This window comes from Haematobia irritans, chromosome 4, assembly GCF_050003625.1.
Source record: "Haematobia irritans isolate KBUSLIRL chromosome 4, ASM5000362v1, whole genome shotgun sequence".
In the NCBI taxonomy this organism is placed as follows: domain Eukaryota; kingdom Metazoa; phylum Arthropoda; class Insecta; order Diptera; family Muscidae; genus Haematobia; species Haematobia irritans.
In genome coordinates, this window is record NC_134400.1 from 116,258,581 (window position 1) to 116,279,686 (window position 21,106).

Below are 21,106 nucleotides of genomic sequence, written 5' to 3' on the forward strand. Positions count from 1 at the left end.
TTGGCTGTTTTAGCCTATGGGTGAGTGTAGTCTTGTTCTTCTTCTTGCTAGGCTGGTTGAATTTCCCTTTAATTTTTATATTTTTCCTTCTTACAAATTCTCTCATATTTCTTTCTACAGCTCTCCTACCCTTCGTCTTCCCCCCGTCTCCATATAACCACACAATATCGATAAGGGTGAGGAGACATGCCAAAAACGAAGAAAAACCGAAAAATTATGTATAATGGAAAATTTCTTTTCAAAGAATTTTTGCACAAAAATGAAAAAAAAACTAAACAAAAATAAAATAAATGTCTGTGGTATGCAAGGATGGAACAAGGATATTTAATAACAATGGCATGAGTGTGTGTGTGTGTGTCAGTTACAAACATGCATACATAAATGAATGAATGAATGTATGTTACTTTGTTCAGTTCATGTACATATGTAAGTGCATGTCCACAAGGAAAAGATGTGTGTGCTTTGGGCAGATGAGAGTAAAGCCAGAGGGGCAGGGGTGGGGAGGTAGTAGTTTTATATATTCTTCCTATCAAAATATTCACCAACAAAACTACTTATTGTGTGGCATGAAAAATTTTTTTCTTCAAATTTTTCCCTTTAAGTTAGCCCCAGCTCCTTTGGCGGAGAAGCCCTTCAAAAATCCCCCACTCCGGTCTTGGTGTCCTAACACCAGCAAAATATATGAGTTAAGGTTGGAAAAAGTGTTACCAGGCGCAAAAACGCTTCTGGCATAAAGGGAAAAAACATTGATATAATGCTGGATATGAAGGGATCTTTTTTTCTTGTTAGTTGATGGCGTTGTTATTTTTGGGAGGATGTATATGCAATAGGGAGTTCGTTCGTAGATGAATGGATGGTTTGAGGTGGATGGATGGGTGGTTAGATGATTGTGTGAGTTGGTGGAAAAGCTTATTATAAAAAGTTTAATAATGAAATATGTAGACATACAAACACAAACACACACACTCACATCCACAAACATATTTTGTAAATGTCTACAAGTATTTGTATGTTGTTGGTTTGATGTATATGAGTATAAATGTGAGGCAAAAAGAAGGCAAAATAATACAAAATAAATTAGTCATGCGCAAAAAATCTCAATATTGGAAAATATTTTAATTAAACAGTTTTATTAAATTTCCTCTCTTCCCCCTGTTGGTTATTTGTGGCTCCATTAAGCCCTTATAGCTTCACTAGCTATGTTGAGATATGAAATATGCACTTACTAACAAGAGAGGGAGGATAGAAGATTTAGGTGATTGAAAATGAACAACAAACATATTTTTTAGTTGAATAAGGAAATTAAGTTATTTACATTAAGGAAGATGCCACATTTATGAGATGACGTTGTAGTTCATTTAAAACTAAATTAAAATTTATATGGGAAAAAAATCTTAAAATTAGGCATTTAAATTACACAAGATAAAAAAAAAATGAAAAAAAAATGTTTTTATTTTACTAGCTTTAAAAACACAGATATAATTGGATCCAAACAAAAATAAATAAAAAAATAAAATTTTCATCATATTGGTACATAGTGAAATATTTATTAGGCATTTTTGAATTACACAATATGAAAAAAAATTAAAAAATTAATTTTATTTCTTATTTTACAAGATAAACAAGTATATACAGCAGTAAGTTCGGCCGGGCCGAATCTTAAATACCCACCACCATGAACCAAATATTAGGGTTTCCTTTGAAATTTCAGGAGGGCTTGAGGACTTGAGGACACAACCCTAAGATAAATTTAAAGATTTCACCTATGAGGACTATATCAGATTCTGGATTTATAAGAACCATTTTTGTTTGAGGTTTAGAGGAATCATTAACATCTCTTTTAAGTGTGCAAGAAAATTATAAAATAACGTCTTGATTTGTAATCTTAAATCTGTAGAAGTAAAATCTGGAAATTTTACATTGAGTTTCAAGCAATTTTCATGATCAGTGCGCCTTCTACACCCTCAAGAAGTGAAGTCGGTCTATATGGAGGCATTACCAAGTGGACCGATAAAAACTTAATGCTATACACGTTTTTGTGAGCCTAAAATACCAGAATATTTACAATTTCAGGCATATCAGATAAAAACTACGGTTTCTAGAAACCCAAGGAGTTAAATCGGGAGATCGTTCTTATGGGGGCTATACTAAAATATGGACCGATACTCACCATTTTCGGCACACCTCTTTGTGATCCGAAAATACCTCTAGATTTCCAATTTCAGGCAAATAGGATAAAAACTTCGGATTCTAGAAGCCCAAGAAGTAAAATTGGGGAATCGGTCTATATGGGGGCTATACCAAAATATGGATCGATACTCACCATTTTCGGCACACCCCTTTATGGTCCTAAAATACCTCTAGATTTCCAATTTCAGACAAATTGGATAAAAACTACGGTTTCTATAAGCCCAAGACCCCAAATCGGGAGATCGGTCTATATGGGGGCTATACCATAATATGGACCGATACTCACAATTTTTGGCACACGTATTTGTGGTCCTACAATACCTCTAGATTTCCAATTTCAGGTAAATTGAATAAAAACTGCGGTTTCTATAAGCCCAAGAAGTAAAATCGGGAGATCGGTCTATATGGGGGCTATACCAAAATATGGACCGATACTCACAATTTTTGGCACACATATTTGTGGTCCTACAATACCTCTAGATTTCCAATTTCGGATAAATTGAATAAAAACTGCGGTTTCTATAAGCCCAAGAAGTAAAATCGGGAGATCGGTCTATATGGGGGCTATACCAAAATATGGACCGATACTCACAATTTTTGGCACACGTATTTGTGGTCCTACAATACCTCTAGATTTCCAATTTCAGGTAAATTGAATAAAAACTGCGTTTTCTATAAGCTCAAGAAGTAAAATCGGGAGATCGGTCTATATGGGGGCTATACCAAAATATGGACCGATACTCACAATTTTTGGCACACGTATTTGTGGTCCTACAATACCTCTAGATTTCAAATTTCAGGTAAATTGAATAAAAACTGCGGTTTCTATAAGCCCAAGAAGTAAAATCGAGAGATCGGTCTATATGGGGGCTATACTAAAACGTGGACCGATACTCACTATTTTTGGCACATCTCTTTATGGTCATAAAATACCTCCAGATTTCAAATTTCAGGCAAATTGGATAAAAACTACGATTTCTATAAGCCCAAGACCCCAAATCGGGAGGTCGGTTTATATGGGGACTATATCAAAACCTGGACCGATATAGCCCATCTTCGAACTTGACCTGCCTGCAGACAAAAGACGAGCTTGTGCAAAATTTCAGCACGATTGCTTCATTATTGAAGTCTGTAGCGTGATTACAACAGACAGACAGACAGACAGACAGACAGACAGACAGACAGACAGACGGACAGACGGACATCGTTATATCGTCTTAGAATTTCTCCCTGATCAAGAATATATATACTTTATATAGTCGGAAATCGATATTTCGATGCGTTACAAACGGAATGACAAACTTATTATACCCCCGTCACCATTCTATGGTGGTGGGTATAAAAAGAACCCTTGTAATTGGATTAAAAATGTTAACAAATAAGTAAGAAATAAAAATAAATTAATAAATATTTCATTACACTGGCACATAGTGAAATATTTTTATACCCTCCATCATAGGATGGGGGTATATTAACTTTGTCATTCCGTTTGTAACACATCGAAATATTGCTCTAAGACCCCATAAAGTATATATATTCTGGGTCGTGGTGAAATTCTGAGTCGATCTAAGCATGTCCGTCCGACCGTCCGTCCGTCTGTTGAAATCACGCTAACTTCCGAACGAAACAAGCTATCGACTTGAAACTTGGCACAAGTAGTTGTTATCGATGTAGGTCGGATGGTATTGAAAATGGGTCATATCGGTCCACTTTTACGTATAGCCCCCATATAAAGGGACCCTCAGATTTGGCTTGTAGAGCCTCTAACAGAAGCATATTTCATCCGATCCGGCTGAAATTTGGTATATGGTGTTTGTATATGGTCTCTAACAACCATGCAAAAATTGGTCCACATCGGTCCATAATTATATATAGCCCCCATATAAGCCGATCCCCAGATTTGGCTTGCGGAGCCTAAAAGGGAAGCAAATTTCATCCGATCCGGCTGAAATTTGGTACATGGTGTTGGTATATGGTCTCTAACAACCGTGCAAAAATTGGTTCATATCGGTCCATAATTATATATAGCCCCCATATAAACTGATCCCCAGATTTGGCTTGCGGAGCCTCAAAGAGCAGAAAATTTCATCCGATCGGGCTGAAATTTGGTACATGGTGTTGGTATATGGTCTCTAACAACCGTGCAAAAATTGGTTCATATCGGTCCATAATTATATATAGCCCCCATATAAACCGATCCCCAGATTTGGCTTGTGGAGCCTCTAAGAGAAGCATATTTCATCCGATCCGGCTGAAATTTGGTACATGGTGTTGGTATATGGTCTCTAACAATCATGCAAAGATTGGTCCACATCGGTCCATAATTATATATAGCCCCCATATAAACCGATCCCCAGATTTGGCTTGCGGAGCCTCAAAGAGAAGCAAATTTCATCCGATCCGGCTGAAATTTGGTACATGATGTTGGTATATGGTCTCTAATAACCGTGCAAAAATTGGTCCACATCGGTCCATAATTATATATAGCGCCCATATAAACCGATCCCCAGATTTGGGTTGCGGAGCCTCAAAGAGAAGCAAATTTCATCCGATCCGCCTGAAATTTGGTACATGATATTGGTATATGGTCTCTAACAACCATGCAAAAATTGGTCCACATCGGTCCATAATTATATATAGCCCCCATATAAACCGATCCCCAGATTTGGCTTGCGGAGCCTCAAAGAGAAGCAAATTTCATCCGATCCGGTTGTAATTTGGAACATGGCGTTAGTATATGATCTTTAACAACCGTGGCAGAATAGGTCCATATCGGTCCATAATTATATATAGCCCCCATATAAAACGTTCTCCAGATTTGACCTCCGGAGCGTCTTGGAGGAGCAAAATTCATCCGATCCGGTTCAAATTAGGAACGTGGTGTTAGTATATGGTCGCTAACAACCATACCAAAATTGGTAAAATTGGTACAAAAATTGGTCCATATCGGTTCATAATCATGGTTGCCACTAGAGCCAAAAATAATCTATCAAAATTTTATTTCTATAGAAAATTTTGTCAAAATTTTATTTCTAGAGAAAATTTTGTTAAAATTTTATTCGGTTCATAATAAAATTTTCATCATTGTCAAAATTTTATTTCTATAGAAAATTTTGTCAAAAGTTTATTTCTATAGAAAATTTTGTTAAAATTTTATTTCTGTAGAAATTTTTGTCAAAATTTTCTTTCTATAGAAAATTTTGTCAAAATTTTTATTTCTATAGACAATTTTGTGAAAATTTTATTTCTGTAGAAAATTTTGTCAAAATTTTATGTCTACTTTGTCAAACTGAATTATATACGTATTGGATCGATCTTTTTTGATTTAATATATACCACGTATGGACTTACATACAATTTAGAAGATGGTGTTAGGAGGTTTTAAGATACCTTGCCATCGGCAAGCGTTACCGCAACTTAAGTAATTCGATTGTGGATGGCAGCGTTTAGAAGAAGTTTCTACGCAATCCATGATGGAGGGTACATAAGCTTCGGCCTGGCCGAACTTAAGGCCGTATATACTTGTTTTTATTCATTCTTCTTTTATTAATTTACTTATTTGTATTTAATTTTATGTATTTGTTTTTCGAAACTTCTAAAACAAATAATAATTATTCAGAATCATAATAATAATTCTAAAAAATTCTATGAACATTTATCTATTATAGAAAAATGGCGACAAACGTTAAAAAATATAAATGGCCTATGGTGACCAATTTATATTAAAAACAGCATTTTTTTAGTATTTCAGACAGTTTACTATATTAGCTTTTCATTTTAGTTTATTTTTGAAATTTTTAATAAATTATTTTTTGTTTATTTTATCTTCTCACATTGTTTTTCAAGACATACAAAAGGAAAAAGATTTTTTGACCTATTATCGAAAATTATGCAGTTATATACATAGAAAGAAAAAAAATTACACAAAGTTAAAGAAATCGTTAAAATAAAAATATTTTAATTAAAACAAAATCCAATTAAATCCAATACAATTAAAACACAGATTATCCGTTTATCTTTGTTTTATTTTTTTTTTTTCATTATTTGATTTAAAAAAATCATCTAGAAATTAACTGAGATATTGAATTTTTGGATATGAAATGAAAAAATTCAAATATAGACAAGGAATTATTTTTTGATTTATTTATTTTTTTTTTTAAATTAAGAAAATATTTTTTTCATTAGCTGATGGCCTCAGTTGCCAATGCTTTTTTATATCTTTATACTAATATTATATTTACTATAAATTTAGTATCAACTATAAATAAAAAAATAAATAAAATTTTTTTCACTTTGAAGATGGATTTTTTAACTGAAATTCATCTGTTCGTGAATATTCCAAAAATTCGGTATTTAAGACAAATATCCCAATTAGAATTTTCTATAACATAATTAAATAAAAGTGAACCGAAGGAAATTTTAGGTTAGTTTTAAAAAATTTTAACTAAACTGTATCTCAAATGCCGATATCATAAATATAAGTGAATATTTATTAGACCTAAAAAATTGGAGTTTTAAATTGCAATGGTTAAATTTGTGGTACAATTTACAGATTTTAAGAAATTCTAAACTAACATATTTTGTGGAAAATAGGAATTTAGTAAATTAAAATTTTCCCCTTTGTAGTTAATTTAATTAACATACACACGGACTGTTTTTCATATGTTTGAGTGTAAAAATTATATGTTTGGAACCCAGCAAAGAAAGCGTCGCCAAAAAAGTAATGAAAATGTTCGTTTTGGATCCGGAAGTGATGCAAAATTGACGCAGAAGCGATGAATTTAACATGGGCTTGTCAAAGGACAGAAGTCCTCCATTTCAACAGCCGGTGCACTGAATTTACATCACTTCTTTAGGTGTGATCCAAATTCAATGTTTTGGATGTAAATTAAAAAATTCTGTGATATTTTGTCAAATAAATAATTTTTATAATTTTTTATAATTTTTAATGGATTCTAACGCTTGTCTGAAACGTTTGACCTCAAATATTTTCAAAAATGCACAATTTTTTCAGATTGAATTTAGTATTTTTTTTCGACAAAATTTAAATAAATTGTACCTTTTTATGAATTTATGAAACATAAAAAGTTAAAATTACCCATTAAAAATATGAAAAACGCCTGTTTTAAAAAATTGAATGAAAAGAACTTCCTGTGTAGTTATAATAAAGAACATCATTGGGAGTACATCTTCTGGAAGTGCTTTTAAAGTTGTGCCTTTGGATGAACTTCCAAATTTTTTTTTGCTGGGAACTCAAATTTTTTTGAGGGTGCACAAGAAATGATTAAAGTCAAAGAAACTTTCTCATATTGGAGGAATTTTAGTGTAATAGAGGGTTCACAATTTTTGAGTATAGAACTTGGATTAGTTTCTCAAAATATTTCTCCAAAACATTGTAGAGGTGTGGGTTTACTTTAAAAAAATTACGACTTCGGCTCGTAATCAATACCAAAATCCTTCTAGTAATATTAAGAACCAAAATTTGTTTTGAATGTGATAACATAAAATACAATAATATATTTATAATGGTATAACGAAACATTTTCATAGAGACAATGAAAAATTTCGTGAATAGTACCAATCGTTTCATTATTTAACAGAGAATTCAATTACAATAACAACAAATTTCGTTAAATTTGTTGTTATTGTAATCGAAAACTCAAACTCAATAATGACACATTATTTATTATAATGTAATTTACTTAAAAATTATGAAAATTTTTCTTAAGATTTTTTTTTATTAAATGTATCATTAGAATATTTGTCCTTGATATTTATTAATTTTGATAAATTTTGATAACCTTGAAGAGATGACAACATTTATGTGGACCTAATATTAAAAATAACTGGAATCGTTTAACGATTTCTTGAATTAGAGCAAACCTTGTTATCAGTATACATTGCCAACCGTAAATCGGTGTAAATATTTTCGTAGTCATATATACACCTATATCTAAAGCATGTTTATGCATGTAAGCAAACATTTTTAATACATTTATAACCCCACATGTACATATACATAATAATAAATATAATATAATATTAAAAAGCAAATAAAATTAAGAATTTATCCAATAAAGGTTGTAGGTTCGGTAGGGAGTTTATTCATTAATTATAATTGAAATACAAATTACAAAATTTTAATTGAAATATAATTAAAACTACCTCTTTTTGTTTATTTATTTAAAACAAAAATTACAAAAAACAAGTATATAAAGACTAGATCAGATTCGGGATTTATAAGAACCATATTTGTTTGAGTTTTAGAGGAATCATAAACATCGTGTGCAAGTGTGCAAGAAAACGATGAAATGACGCCTTGATTTAAAATCTAACATCTGTAGATTTTTACCCCAATTATTTAAATGATTACCAGAAGTAAAGTCTGGAACTATAATTCAGTTTCAAGCAATTTTCATTATCAGTGCACATTGACCGATATTCACCATTTTCGGCACACCTCTTATGTTCCTAAAATACTTCTAGACTTAAAATTTCATGCAAATTTGAAAAAAACTATGGTTTCTAAAAGCCCAAGAAGTAAAATCGGGAGATCGGTCTATTTGGGAGATAAACCAAAACAAACACGCCATTTTCGGCTCTCATATTTAAGGTCCTAAAATACCTCTAGATTTCTCATTTGAGGCAAATTAGATAAAAACTACGGATTCTAGAAGCCTAAAAAATAAAATCATTTCTTACACACCTATTTGTATTCCTAAAAACCTCCAGATTTTCGATTTCAGGCAAAGTGGACAACAATTACGGTTTCTAGAAGCCCAAAAAGTAATATCGGGAGATCGGTCTATCTGATGGCTATATCAAAACATGGACATATACTCACCATTTTCGGCATACCTTTTTATGGTCCTAAAATACCTCTAGATTTCCAATTTGAGGCAAGTTGCATAAAAACTACGGTTTCTATAAGCCCAGAATAAAATCTGGAGATCGGTCTATATGGGGGCTATATAAAAACATGGTCCAATACTCATCATTTTCAGCACACCTCTTTAGGGTTTTAAAATACCTCTTGATTTCTAATTTTAGGCAAATTGGATAAAAACTACAGATTTTAGACGCCCAAGAAGTAAAAACTGGAGATCGGTCTATATGGGGGCTATGCCAAAACATGGACCGATACTCACCATTTTCGGTACACCTTTTTATTGTTCTAAAATACATCTAGATGTCCAATTTCAGGCAAATTGGATCAAAACTACGGATTCTATAAGCCTAAGACCCCATATCGGGAGATCGATCTATATGGGGGATATACCAAAACCTGGACCGATACTCACCATTTTTAGCACACCTCTTTATGGTCCTAAAATACCTCTAGATTTCAAATTTCAACCAAATTGGATAATAACTACGGATTCTAGAAGCCCAAGAAATAAAATCGGGAAAGCCCAAGACCCCAAATCGGGAGGTCGGTTTATATGGGGGCTATATCAAAACTTGGACCGATATAGCCCATCTTCGAACTTGACCTGCCTGCAGACAAAAGACAAGTTTGTGCGAAATTTCACACGATTGCTTTATTATTGAAGACTGTAGCGTGATTACAACATACAGACAGACAGACGGACAGACGGACATCGTCTTATCCTGATCAAGAATATATATACTTTATATAGTCGGAAATCGATATTTCGATGTGTTACAAACGGAATGACAAACTTATTATACCCCCGTCACCATTCTATGGTGGTGGGTATAAAAAGTAATAAAAAATATTTCCGGTTTCGTGATAGGTTTGATCATTTTAATTGATGATATTTTAAAAATGCCCATGTTCGACTATATTTCGGTTTTCGGGGGCAAGACACCTGTTTCGGATTTCTCAAACCTCCTCAGTTCCCTTTCCTTATCCAGGTTTTTTATTTATTTATTTTTCTTTAATTTAGTTCAATTAAATTGGGTATAATTTAATTTGGATTTCGGTCGAAAGTGGAATTAAACCTATCATTGGCCTTATTTTCACATAAAATTAAATAGAATTTGCCTTTTATTTAATTCTAACTGATACACAGACGAATTTCTCTCATTGCTTCAGAGAGAAATTCGCCAATGTGGTATCAAAATGGACTGAATAGTATAAGTGAGCCTGAAATATCGGGCTGTCACTATAACTAACCTAGCATCAGAGGTTCAATAGGGAATTGTTGCCTACGTATTTTTGGATTTGTAATAATCTCATGGTTAATCATTTCAATAAGAAAATATTTTTGTCCTGTACTCATATATTTCCACAAAAATAAAACATTTTGTTTGCTATTATAAATTGTTCTTAATAAAAATTACATAGTTGCTTGGGGCCATAAGCCAGTATTTTCGTTTTTGTCTTCAAATATAGAAATCTATAGCCCTACCCAACTTATAGTGATCTCCAACCTTTATTGAATATTTTTGCTTTTGCAATTTAACTCAGCCAAAGTATAATTTCTCGTAGGATTAATGTTCTCCATCTTTTTGCCACTTTCGTTCTATCTTACAGTAATACCGAAAATGGCCGCTTCTATATATGCAACCCCACCGCCCGATTTAAGTAGTGAGGATACAGCTCTTTCCGATGTATCGAACACTTCCTCCAATAACCACAATGCGACAGTAGCAGCAGCTGTAACTGTGTCCTCCAACGTGGCTGTATCTTCTAGCTCCTCGACGGCATCATCTATCTCAACATCTGCATCATTGGATCAAAATACCACCAACACACATCACCAGCAATATCAACAACAGCAACATCATCCTCCCAGCAGTAAAATTGCCAACAGTCACATAATGACCAACAACACCACCACCTGTGAGTCTAAATCATCTGCCTCGCCAAAATTGAGCAATAGCAAAAGTAAACGCACAATTGCCGATGTCTTCAAGGATAAAACGATGACAGGCCAGGCGGCACAAAACCACAACAGTTCTTCCAGCTTTACCCCAGGCGAAAGTTCCACAAATGACAGTGATGTGGATAGTGGAGCAGGAAGCAATGCAGCCATGGCCGCTGTAGCTGTGGCTGCTAATGCAGCCATGCAAATGCAGTTGTTGGAGGCCCTAAATGATGCTGCCAAAAAACGACGCAAACAACACAATCCTACGCGTATGGATGATGAGAGCAACAAACGCACTGACGTTGCCATGGTCGGCTCGAACAGCTACGATAACGCCGAGAATCAACATCATCCCATTGTGCATGCCATTAAATGTGAACAGCATTCACCGGAGCGTACCACCCACAATCCGGCTGTGGATTACGAGGATAAATTGTCGAAAATGTTTTTGCCCAAATCCATGGAGCATTTGAAGGAAACTTTTGAGTTGTTGCAGCAGCAACAGCAAAAACAAATGGAAAACATATCAAAGATGCAAAAGACATCACATGATGAAAGTAAACCACAACAGCATGATGATGATATGCCGGAGGACAAGGAGGCTATGGAATACCAACAGCAGCAACAGCAACAAATGTTGGCCATGCAGGAAGATGAGGAAGCCGAAAACTACAACAATAATCCATATCAGACATTTTGCAAGGAATGTGGAGAGAATTTCGAGAACGAATTTAAACTAAGCCTACACATGTTGCAGGAACACAACGAAGGCCAGAATACGGAAGGTGCTACTCCTGCAGATCAACTGACATCGATGGGTCTATTGGCTTCGGTGAAAGTGAAAATGGAAAGAAAACAAGCGGATAGTCCACCATCTGGTCGCAACTCTAATTCAGATGTCATGAATGAGATGCAGAATGCTCATGTGGACTCCAATGGTAAGGAGCAGCAGCAAGCCTGGATGCGTCAACCCCAAATACCACCTATGGGTTTCCCTTTTCCACCCGAGGCAGCGGCAGCAGCAGCTCTTCAGGCAGGTGGCTATCTTCCCCTTTTAGCCGTACCGGGGTTTACCGGTGTCGATGGTTTGAATCGGCCACCATTGAGAATTTTCAATCCGGAAGCTTTCTGTGAGCTGTGTAACAAGGAGTTCTGTAACAAATATTTCCTAAAAACTCACAAGGCCAATAAACATGGGATATATGATCCGGTAGCCGATGGGGCCGGAGGTGCGGCAGCAGCTCAGCAAAGCAACACCATGAATGCCATGAGTCAAATGTTCCAATTGCAAATGCAACAACAACAGCAGCAGCAACATTTCCAGCAGCAGCAACAACAACAACATCAAATGCAAATGGAACAGCAACAACAGCTGCTTCAGCAACCAGCAACAACAAAACTCCACAGTGATCGCAAGGACAGGGATGAGAAACCCACTGCCAATACCAGTAACCCACAATCATCGCCCGTCTATTGTGATATTTGCTCAAAACGCTTCACCAATATTTTTGCCATGAGACGCCATCGCACTAAAGTCCATGAACAAAACTCCAATGCGAATGTGTCGCAACGTAACAGCCCCAATTCTGGTAACGCTATGGAAGGTCCAAACGATGCGAAACAATTTCAAATGCCCGATGGTTTTCGTCAAGATTTTGCTTTAGAGCAGGAAGAGGTCTCTTTTACACCCCAGCCACGTAAACTTTCGCCCCAGTTTCAGCAATTGGCTCGGGATGCTAATTTCGCTCATGACAAACTGAAACGCTTGGGAGTTGTGAATCCGGAAGCGTTCTGCGAGCTCTGTTGCAAGGAGTATTGCAACAAATACTTCTTACGTACACACAAATGGAAGCGACATGGAATTTTCATGCCTCTGGAAGATAACGAGAATCTACCCAAGATGTCCAATTGGCCCTTCATGAATATGGTCGGGGGAATGCCATCGAATGTGATGATGGCTCAACGTATGATGGTTGGCGCCGATAGTACAACTGAGGAAATGGAGCAACAATCTCAAAGACACAAACAGCAGCACCATCAACCATCCAGTAAGAGGATAAAACTAGAAATCCCTGACTCGAACGAAGTCGAGTCGGTTGCCAAGGAATCGGGGAATGATGAAAATCAGGAAAATCGTAGTGAAAACAATCAAAATCTAAGTGTGTCCTCAACTCCTGAACCCCATAAATTGCAAAATGATAGTCAAGCAGCTCTTGCCGCCAACGAGGCAGCCATGGGTCTACAAAATCTTCAAAAGCTGCAGTCCATGATCCAACAGCTGAGTGATTTGAACGGAAAAAGACCCATGCCCTGTCATCTATGTGGCCGAGAGATGGAAAATCAATATGCTCTACAGGCTCATCTTATGACGGAGCATGGTGGCGGAGCTATGGATGGCATGGACGCCTCACTACAACCCATGCATTTCGCTTCTACATTGATGTTGCAGCAACAACAGCAGCAGCAAACACTGCTCAAACACTCGCCGAATGGCTCACCCCTAGGTGGGCTAATTCCACCGCTCATGGGCGGATTGCCAGGCATTGGAGGTGATTTAAGATGTACTCCATGCGATCGGGATTTCTCTAATTTGCCAGAATTTCAAAAACATATCACTGAAGTTCACCTCCTGGCCAACATCAAGGGCGGAAGTCCCTTGCGTGAGGGCTTTGTCACACCAGACAGACCCGTCAATAGTGCAGCTCTGGCCACAACGCAAGCGCCAAGGACACCTTATACAATGACTCCCACGAGCAGCTATTGTGAAATTTGCAACAAAGAACTATGCAACAAATACTTCATGAAGACCCACATGCAACGCATGCATGGCATAGAGATTGAAAATGGGGCGCAGATAGGAGGAGTGGTCTGCAACATATGCAACAAGGAATTGTGCAGCAAGTACTTTTTGCGAGTGCATAAACACAATACCCATGGCATTATAGAGGAAGGATCTCCTTTGCCCCAGCCCAGGCAGAATGGGCTGAATGCGGAAACTTCTCAGCCACAGTCAGGATCACTACCACCACCACCAACAGCTGTAGCAGCCTTAGAAGCTGAGAGCACGAATAGAAATTTCAATTTAAGTCCGTTTGGTAGCAATGGCTCTGAAATGAAAGTCGATAATGCTAATCCCAACGAATGCTGTCCCATATGCCAACGCCGTTTTCGTAGTCCCAAGTGGTTGCGTTCCCATTTGCTCAATGATCATGGAGCCAACGGCATGGAGAAACTCCGTGAACTGGAACAACAATTTGGCAGCTTCAGCAAGCCCTCAAGTCCCACCCTCAAAATTCCCAACGGTTCAAGTTCAACGGGCTCCACCTCAAATGCGACTACACCTACACCCACACATCCTAGCGTACCGTCGCCAGCCCAACTGGCCCAGGCATTACAGAATCTGAATGCCCAGCATTTACTACAAAATATTCCCAAAACTCCAATAACATCTTCGTCCCATATGAAACAGGAGAGAAATATTCCCTCGCCAGCGAGACTGAAAGAGTATCAGTGTTCATTGTGCTCATTCTCCACACCATATTATGCTTTCCTCTTCATACATGAACGTACCCATTCCATTATGAATAGTGAGCAGCCAGATGAGGAAGCTAATAAAGTCAAAATGCGGGAGAATGATGAAGACCTGGAAGAGGATGGCCAGCGTAGCAAAGAAACCCAAGACAATACGAGAATGGACGAAGCCGCCGAGTCTATAATCGATGAGTCCCAGCCCACAAATTTGTCTATGCGAACACCATCGCCTAGACGTAATGCCATCACCATTAAGGAAGAATTGATCAAAGAGAGTTCAAATTCTCCCCCACCAATGGATAGATCACAAGATAATTCTATAAATCTTGACGAAAATATTAACGAGAAGGTAATAAATTTGACAAAATCAGCAGCTTGTTCACCCATCACCCATGGAATGCCCAATCAACAGGAACTCTTGCAAGATTTGGCCCAGCAATTTGGCAAAACAGCTTCCTATGCTGTGCCCCGTGAAATTGCCAATGCAGATGCAAATGGTGATGCTCCACCACAAATGCAAGCATTTGTCTTGGAAGAACAGACGGATAATGAGTGTAACAGGTTTGTGCCCGCTATTATATATTTACCGGTTAGGGAACGCTTAACGGGTTCCATAAAATTATCATTTAATTTGACCCCAGTTTAAATGAGGCTCTCTACAATGCTTTAGATTATGTATGCTATGGTAACCCTGGTTTTCAATCACACACGCACACAACATAATGCGCTTTACAGACTATCAGTTATTCCGGACGGAATGTCGGTGTTTGTAAAGAATCTTACAGTGTGTCGGATCGATACGACTTGTCGGCGATGACTAAATAATCGGTAAATATATTATCGATCCCATAAACATGCAGCATACATCGATTATGCATTCTGACTTAACTTATAATGTGCACAATATATGGGATATGTTCGACACGAGCACTGTCGTCCGGAATAACTGATAGTCTGTAAAGCGCATAAGTGGGATTCTCTTGGTTTCTTTTCAACGATAATCGTAGTTTACATAGTTTACAATAAAAAATAAACAATGGCAACATTAAATTACACCAGTGTTGATAACAATAACAGCTGATTTCTATTTTTCTCATGGCACCATTCCCCGTAACAGTGTTGCCAAGCGCAATACTATTTTAATGTCGATAGTCAAAGTGTTGTTATAGAAAGGCATTGTCTTCATGGCAAACAAATAGAGAAAATTAATATTGTAATTGTCGTTGAAAGATAGAGAATCCCACTAGAAATCATCTCCTTATTAAATCTAAAAAAAAAACAGCTGATTATCAATCGGGGAACAGCTGTTTACGATTAAATAGATACGTGGTAGTTAAACAATGTAATGGCTGAGAATCCATATGCTAAAGACATAAACAACATATAATAAAATCTCCCTACATTTTGACATTTATAAATCATTGATCATCAGCTGTTGTTTGATACTAAGGAGATATGAATATAAATTGATTTTGAATTTCTCTTCTTGTTATGTTTTTTTTTTTAATAATTATTAAAGTTCCTATATATTATTTTAGATATACATCTAAAACTCATAGGACATAAAGAAATCAAAAAATATATTTCAATTTATTGTCAGGGTTTTAAAACTTTTTTTTCGCAGTTTTGTTTTTGCTAAGAGAGAAATTACAGAATAAAAAAACATAGGAAAAATATCACAACATTAAAAAGCATACGTAATTTTGAAAATATCATTTGAAAAATGTAGCCCAATTATATCCTTTTAACCGATGAAAAAAATCTAATCAAACAAACCAGTAGTTAAAAATTACATAGCAGGGTTTAAGAAAAGAATTTAATGGAAAACAAACCAAAATAAATTTATATACCTACGCATATATATATTGATATATATATATATATACTATATATAATACATATATACATAAATCCTTCTTTAAAAATTTCCCTTAAACAAAAACTTATACAAACAAACTGCTTTGCTCAAGATATCTGTTAAAGGACAAGAATTTATAGATATAGAAAAATCCAAAAATTATAGAAGATTGAAATCCTTACACTGCATACTTAATCAAGACCTCTCCTAATCCTGTTTTTCACATCCTTTCCCATAAGATGTATCTATACATTCCCATATATAGGCCAAATGCGCATATTACTATATTTTGTATATAGAGCAAGATAGTAAGCAAACTACCTAACTTCCCAAATTAATAAAAAGAAACTAGAAAAGATACCAATGCTATATGCATATTGCGAAAAAAGATATATAGAAGAAGGCGTCGTCATAAAAAAAAATCAACCACAACAAGAACATCAGGAATATCCACTAACAATACCTAAAGGATAAAATGATAAAACTTTTCTCAGGGCAAAAGTACAATTTCTGTAGTTAAATTACATAAGTAATAGACAAAAAGTTAAAAAAAAAAACAAACAGAACAATACGATATAAACGACAAAATAAAACTACAGATAGTTAAAAAATATATAAATAATAATATTAAAAATAATGTTATAACAAAGGCTACCTCATGAACAAAAAAAAAAAAACTAAAAGAAAAAATGAAAAACCTATATAAAAACCAAAACAATTAAGTTGATTATTAATTTGGTTTTTAAGTTACTTTTCCAAAACAAAAAATTTTGTTTACATTTTTTAGTTAAAAATTTTATTTTATTTTTAATTTAGTTTTTAGTTTAAAGCATTCCATTTACGAAATCAAACTAGTCAACATTCCCAAAGAAAATTAAATGCAAAAAAATCTAGTCACAAAATGATTACTTTAATTTTCCCCAAATACATTCCTACATGCTCAGCCTGTAGTTAGTTAAATAGTTTTTAATCCAAAGCGATCCCAAAAGGTACCAAAAAACAAAGGACTTCACAATATAGTAAAACCCCCAATTAAAATAATGACATATAAATTTAAAACCAAAATTCGTAATGTTATAAAAAAACACATATCCCAGATACTTTGGGGCTTTATTTCTTTGGGGTAATATTGTGTAAAACCATTTCTTTAGTATAACCTGGGGATTGTTTATGTGGTGAACTCTATTTAAATTATATATAGATTTTAATTTATTTCGTATTTTCTATTTCATTTTAATGAATATTTAATTTTTTGTATATATTTATATATAAAAAAAAAACTTTATATGAAATTTATAAATGGTCTCTATTTGCAATTATTAACTTTTACAAGAGAGTAATATATATTTTTTTAAAATAATTTTCCCCTTCATATTTTCTTTAGGAAAATTCTACCGTTTTAGAAAAAAAAAATTAAATAATTTTGCAATTACTATTTGAACAATTTTGAAAGATTTTTTTTGAAGCTGCGTGCCTTAATAGTAATTGTCCAATTAAATCGCCCAAGTAAAGAAAGCATAACCAGACCACCAATAAAATTGTAAAATAAAACGAAACCAAAATTATTGTATTATTTAAAGAAATATTTTTTGTATTGATTTTTTTTCAAAGAAAATTTATTTTCTAATTTGTAAATTTGTTTATAAAATACATTTATAATTATATCATTTACAGTATTTATATTTTAATTCCCTTCATAGTTCTTTTAATTTTATTTGTAAAACAAAATATATTTAATTTAATTAATATTAAAACAAAATCTATGTTTAAAACGTATGTTTATCACAATAAAATATTATTTGTTTACAAAAAAATATATAATTTCTGTTTTTCTTTCATATGTTTTTTTTTTGAAAATTTCGTGTTTAGTTATTTTTTTGTATTTTTTGGTTTTTATATTTACCTCCAAGGACTGTATGGCCATAAAAACCCAATAATTTCTCTGGTTAACATAAAAGTTGTCATCCTCCTTAGATGACATTGATATATGTGTGAAAAACTTATGAATTAAAGGATAATTTTTTAAAAGCTATGGGAAATTTTTTCAAAAAAAAAAAAAAAAAAAACAAACAAAAAAACAAAAAGATGTCAAAATTTTTGATTCTATAGAAATTTTTATCAAAATTTTATTTCTATAGAAAAATTTGTCAAAAATTTACTTTTATACAAAATTCTGGCAAAATTTTATTTCTATAGAAAAATTTTATTTCTATAGAAAATTTTGGAAAAATTTTATTTCTATAGAAAATTTTAGCAAAATTTTATTCCTATAGAAAATTGTATCAAAATTGTATTTCTATAGAAACTTATATCAAAATTTAACGTCTATAGAAAATTTTGTCAAAAAATTTATTTCTATAGAAAATTTTGTCAAAATTTTATTTCTATAGAAAAATCATATTTCTATAGAAAATTTTATCAAAATTTCAGAACGAAACTTTTATATCTCTAGAATTTTTTATCAAAATTTCATTTCTATAGAAAATTTTATGAAATTTTTATTCCTTTAGAAATTGTAATCAAAATTTTATTTCCATAGAAAATTTTGTTAAAATTTTATTTCTATAGAAATTTTTGTCAAAATTTTATTTCTATAAAAATTTTATCACTATTATATTTCTAAACAAAATTTTATACAAATTTTGTTTCTATAGCAATTTTTATCAAAAATTTATTTCTGTAGAAACTTTTATAAAAATTGTATTTCTGCAGAAAATTTTGTCAAAATATAATTTTTATTGAAGATTTTGTCAAAACTTTTTATAGAAAATTTTATCAAACTTTAACTTCTATAGGAAATTTTGTCAAACATTTATTTTTTAATAAATTTAAATTTTATGAAACTTTTATTCCTACACAGAAAAAAATTTCACGAAAATTTTTTCAATTAAAATCTTAATTGAGTTTTAAAAAATATTCAATTAAAAATTTAATTGATTCAACAAATTTTTTAATTGAAATAAAAATCAATTACACAAAGTAATAGAATCAATTAAATATTTAATTGGATCAATTAATTTTTTAATTGACTGTCAATTAATTTTTTAATTGATACTATCATTTCTGTGATTGAAGACATGCCAATTAAAAAATTAATTGGATCAATTAATTTCGTGATTGAATCAGAAAAAAATTTTTTTGTGTGTATGGAAGTTTTAATCAAACCCAGCAAAACAATTTGGAAGTTCTTCTTAAGGCACAACTTTAAAAGCACTTCCAAAAATATCCTCCCAAAGATGTTCTTTATTTAAACTGCACAGGAAGTTCATTTGAGTAAATTTTTTATAATTCGCTTTTTTTCATATTTTTAATGGTAAATTTAAATTTTTATTATTTCAAATGGGTTGAAAACAGATTAAAAATTAATAAAATAGTGCAAATTATTTAAATTTTGGAAAAAAATGCTAAATCCTTTCTACAAAAATTTCGAATTTTTAAAAATATTTGATGTCAAACGTTCCAGACAAGCATAAAAAAAATTTAAAAAATATTTATTCGTCAAAATATCATAAAATTTATTTATTCACATCTAAATCACTGGATTCGCATCACACCTTAAGAACTGATGCAATTTCAGTGTCTGTTGTAATGGTGGACATCCGTCCTATGACAAGCCCATGTTAAAATCATCGCTTCTGCGCCAATTTTGCACCACTTCCGGATCCAAAAAGAACATTTTCACTACTTTTTTGGCGACGCTTTTTTTGATGGGAAATTTTATTTCTATAGAAAATTTTATAAAAATTTAACTTCTATAGAAAATTTTGTCAAAATTTTATTTCTATAGAAAATATTGTCAAAATTTGATTTCTATAAAAAATGTTATCAATACAAAGTTTTATCCAAATTTTGTTTCTATAGCAATTTTTATCAAAAGTTTATTTCTGTAGAAACTTTTATCAAAATTGTATTTCTACAGAAAATTTTGTCAAAGTTTAATTTTAATAGAAGATTTTGTCAAAATTTTACTTCAATAGAAAATTTTATCCATATTGTATTTTTATGGAATATTTTATCAAACTTGAACTTCTATAAGAAATTTTGTCGAACTTTTATTTTTTAATAAATTTCAATTTTATGAAACTTTTATTCCTATGGAAATTTTAATCAAAATTTTATTTCTATAGAAAATTTTATAAAAATTTAACTTCTATAGAAGATTTTATCAAAATTTTATTTCTATAGAAAATATTGTCAAAATTTTATTTCTATCAAAAATGTTATCAATATTATATTTCTAAACAAAATTTTATCCAAATTTTGATTCTATAGCAATTTTTATCAAAAATATATTTCTATTGAAATATTTATCAAAATTTTATTTCTATAGAAAATTTTGTCGAAAATTTACTTCTATCGAAATCTTTGTCAAAATTTTATTTCAATAGAAAAATAATATTTCTATAGAAAATTTTATAAAAATTTCAGAAAGAAACTTTTATTTCTATAGAATTTTTTATCAAAATTTTATTTCTATAGAAAATTTTATGAAACTTTTATTCCTATAGAAATTTTTATCGAAATTTTATTTCTATAGAAAATATTATTAAAATTTAACTTCTATAGAAAATTTTGTCAAAATTTTATTTCTATAGAAAATTTTGTGAAAATTTAATTTTTATAGAAGATTTTGTCAAAATTTTACTTCAATAGAAAATTTTATCGAAATTATATTTTTATAGAAAATTTTATC

The 21,106-nt window shown here is 32.6% G+C and overlaps 1 protein-coding gene across 1 annotated transcript; it reads left to right on the plus strand.

Annotated features, from left to right (window-relative positions):
• Positions 1-16: 16 nt before the first annotated feature.
• On the plus strand, positions 17-15,978 carry LOC142235732 (uncharacterized). Its single transcript, XM_075306992.1, has 4 exons — positions 17-20; positions 121-176; positions 414-426; positions 10,691-15,978. The coding sequence occupies exons 1-4, from the start codon at positions 17-19 to the stop codon at positions 15,199-15,201; spliced, it is 4,584 nt and encodes a 1,527-aa protein (XP_075163107.1). The 3' UTR covers positions 15,202-15,978.
• The last annotated feature ends 5,128 nt before the right edge of the window (positions 15,979-21,106 follow it).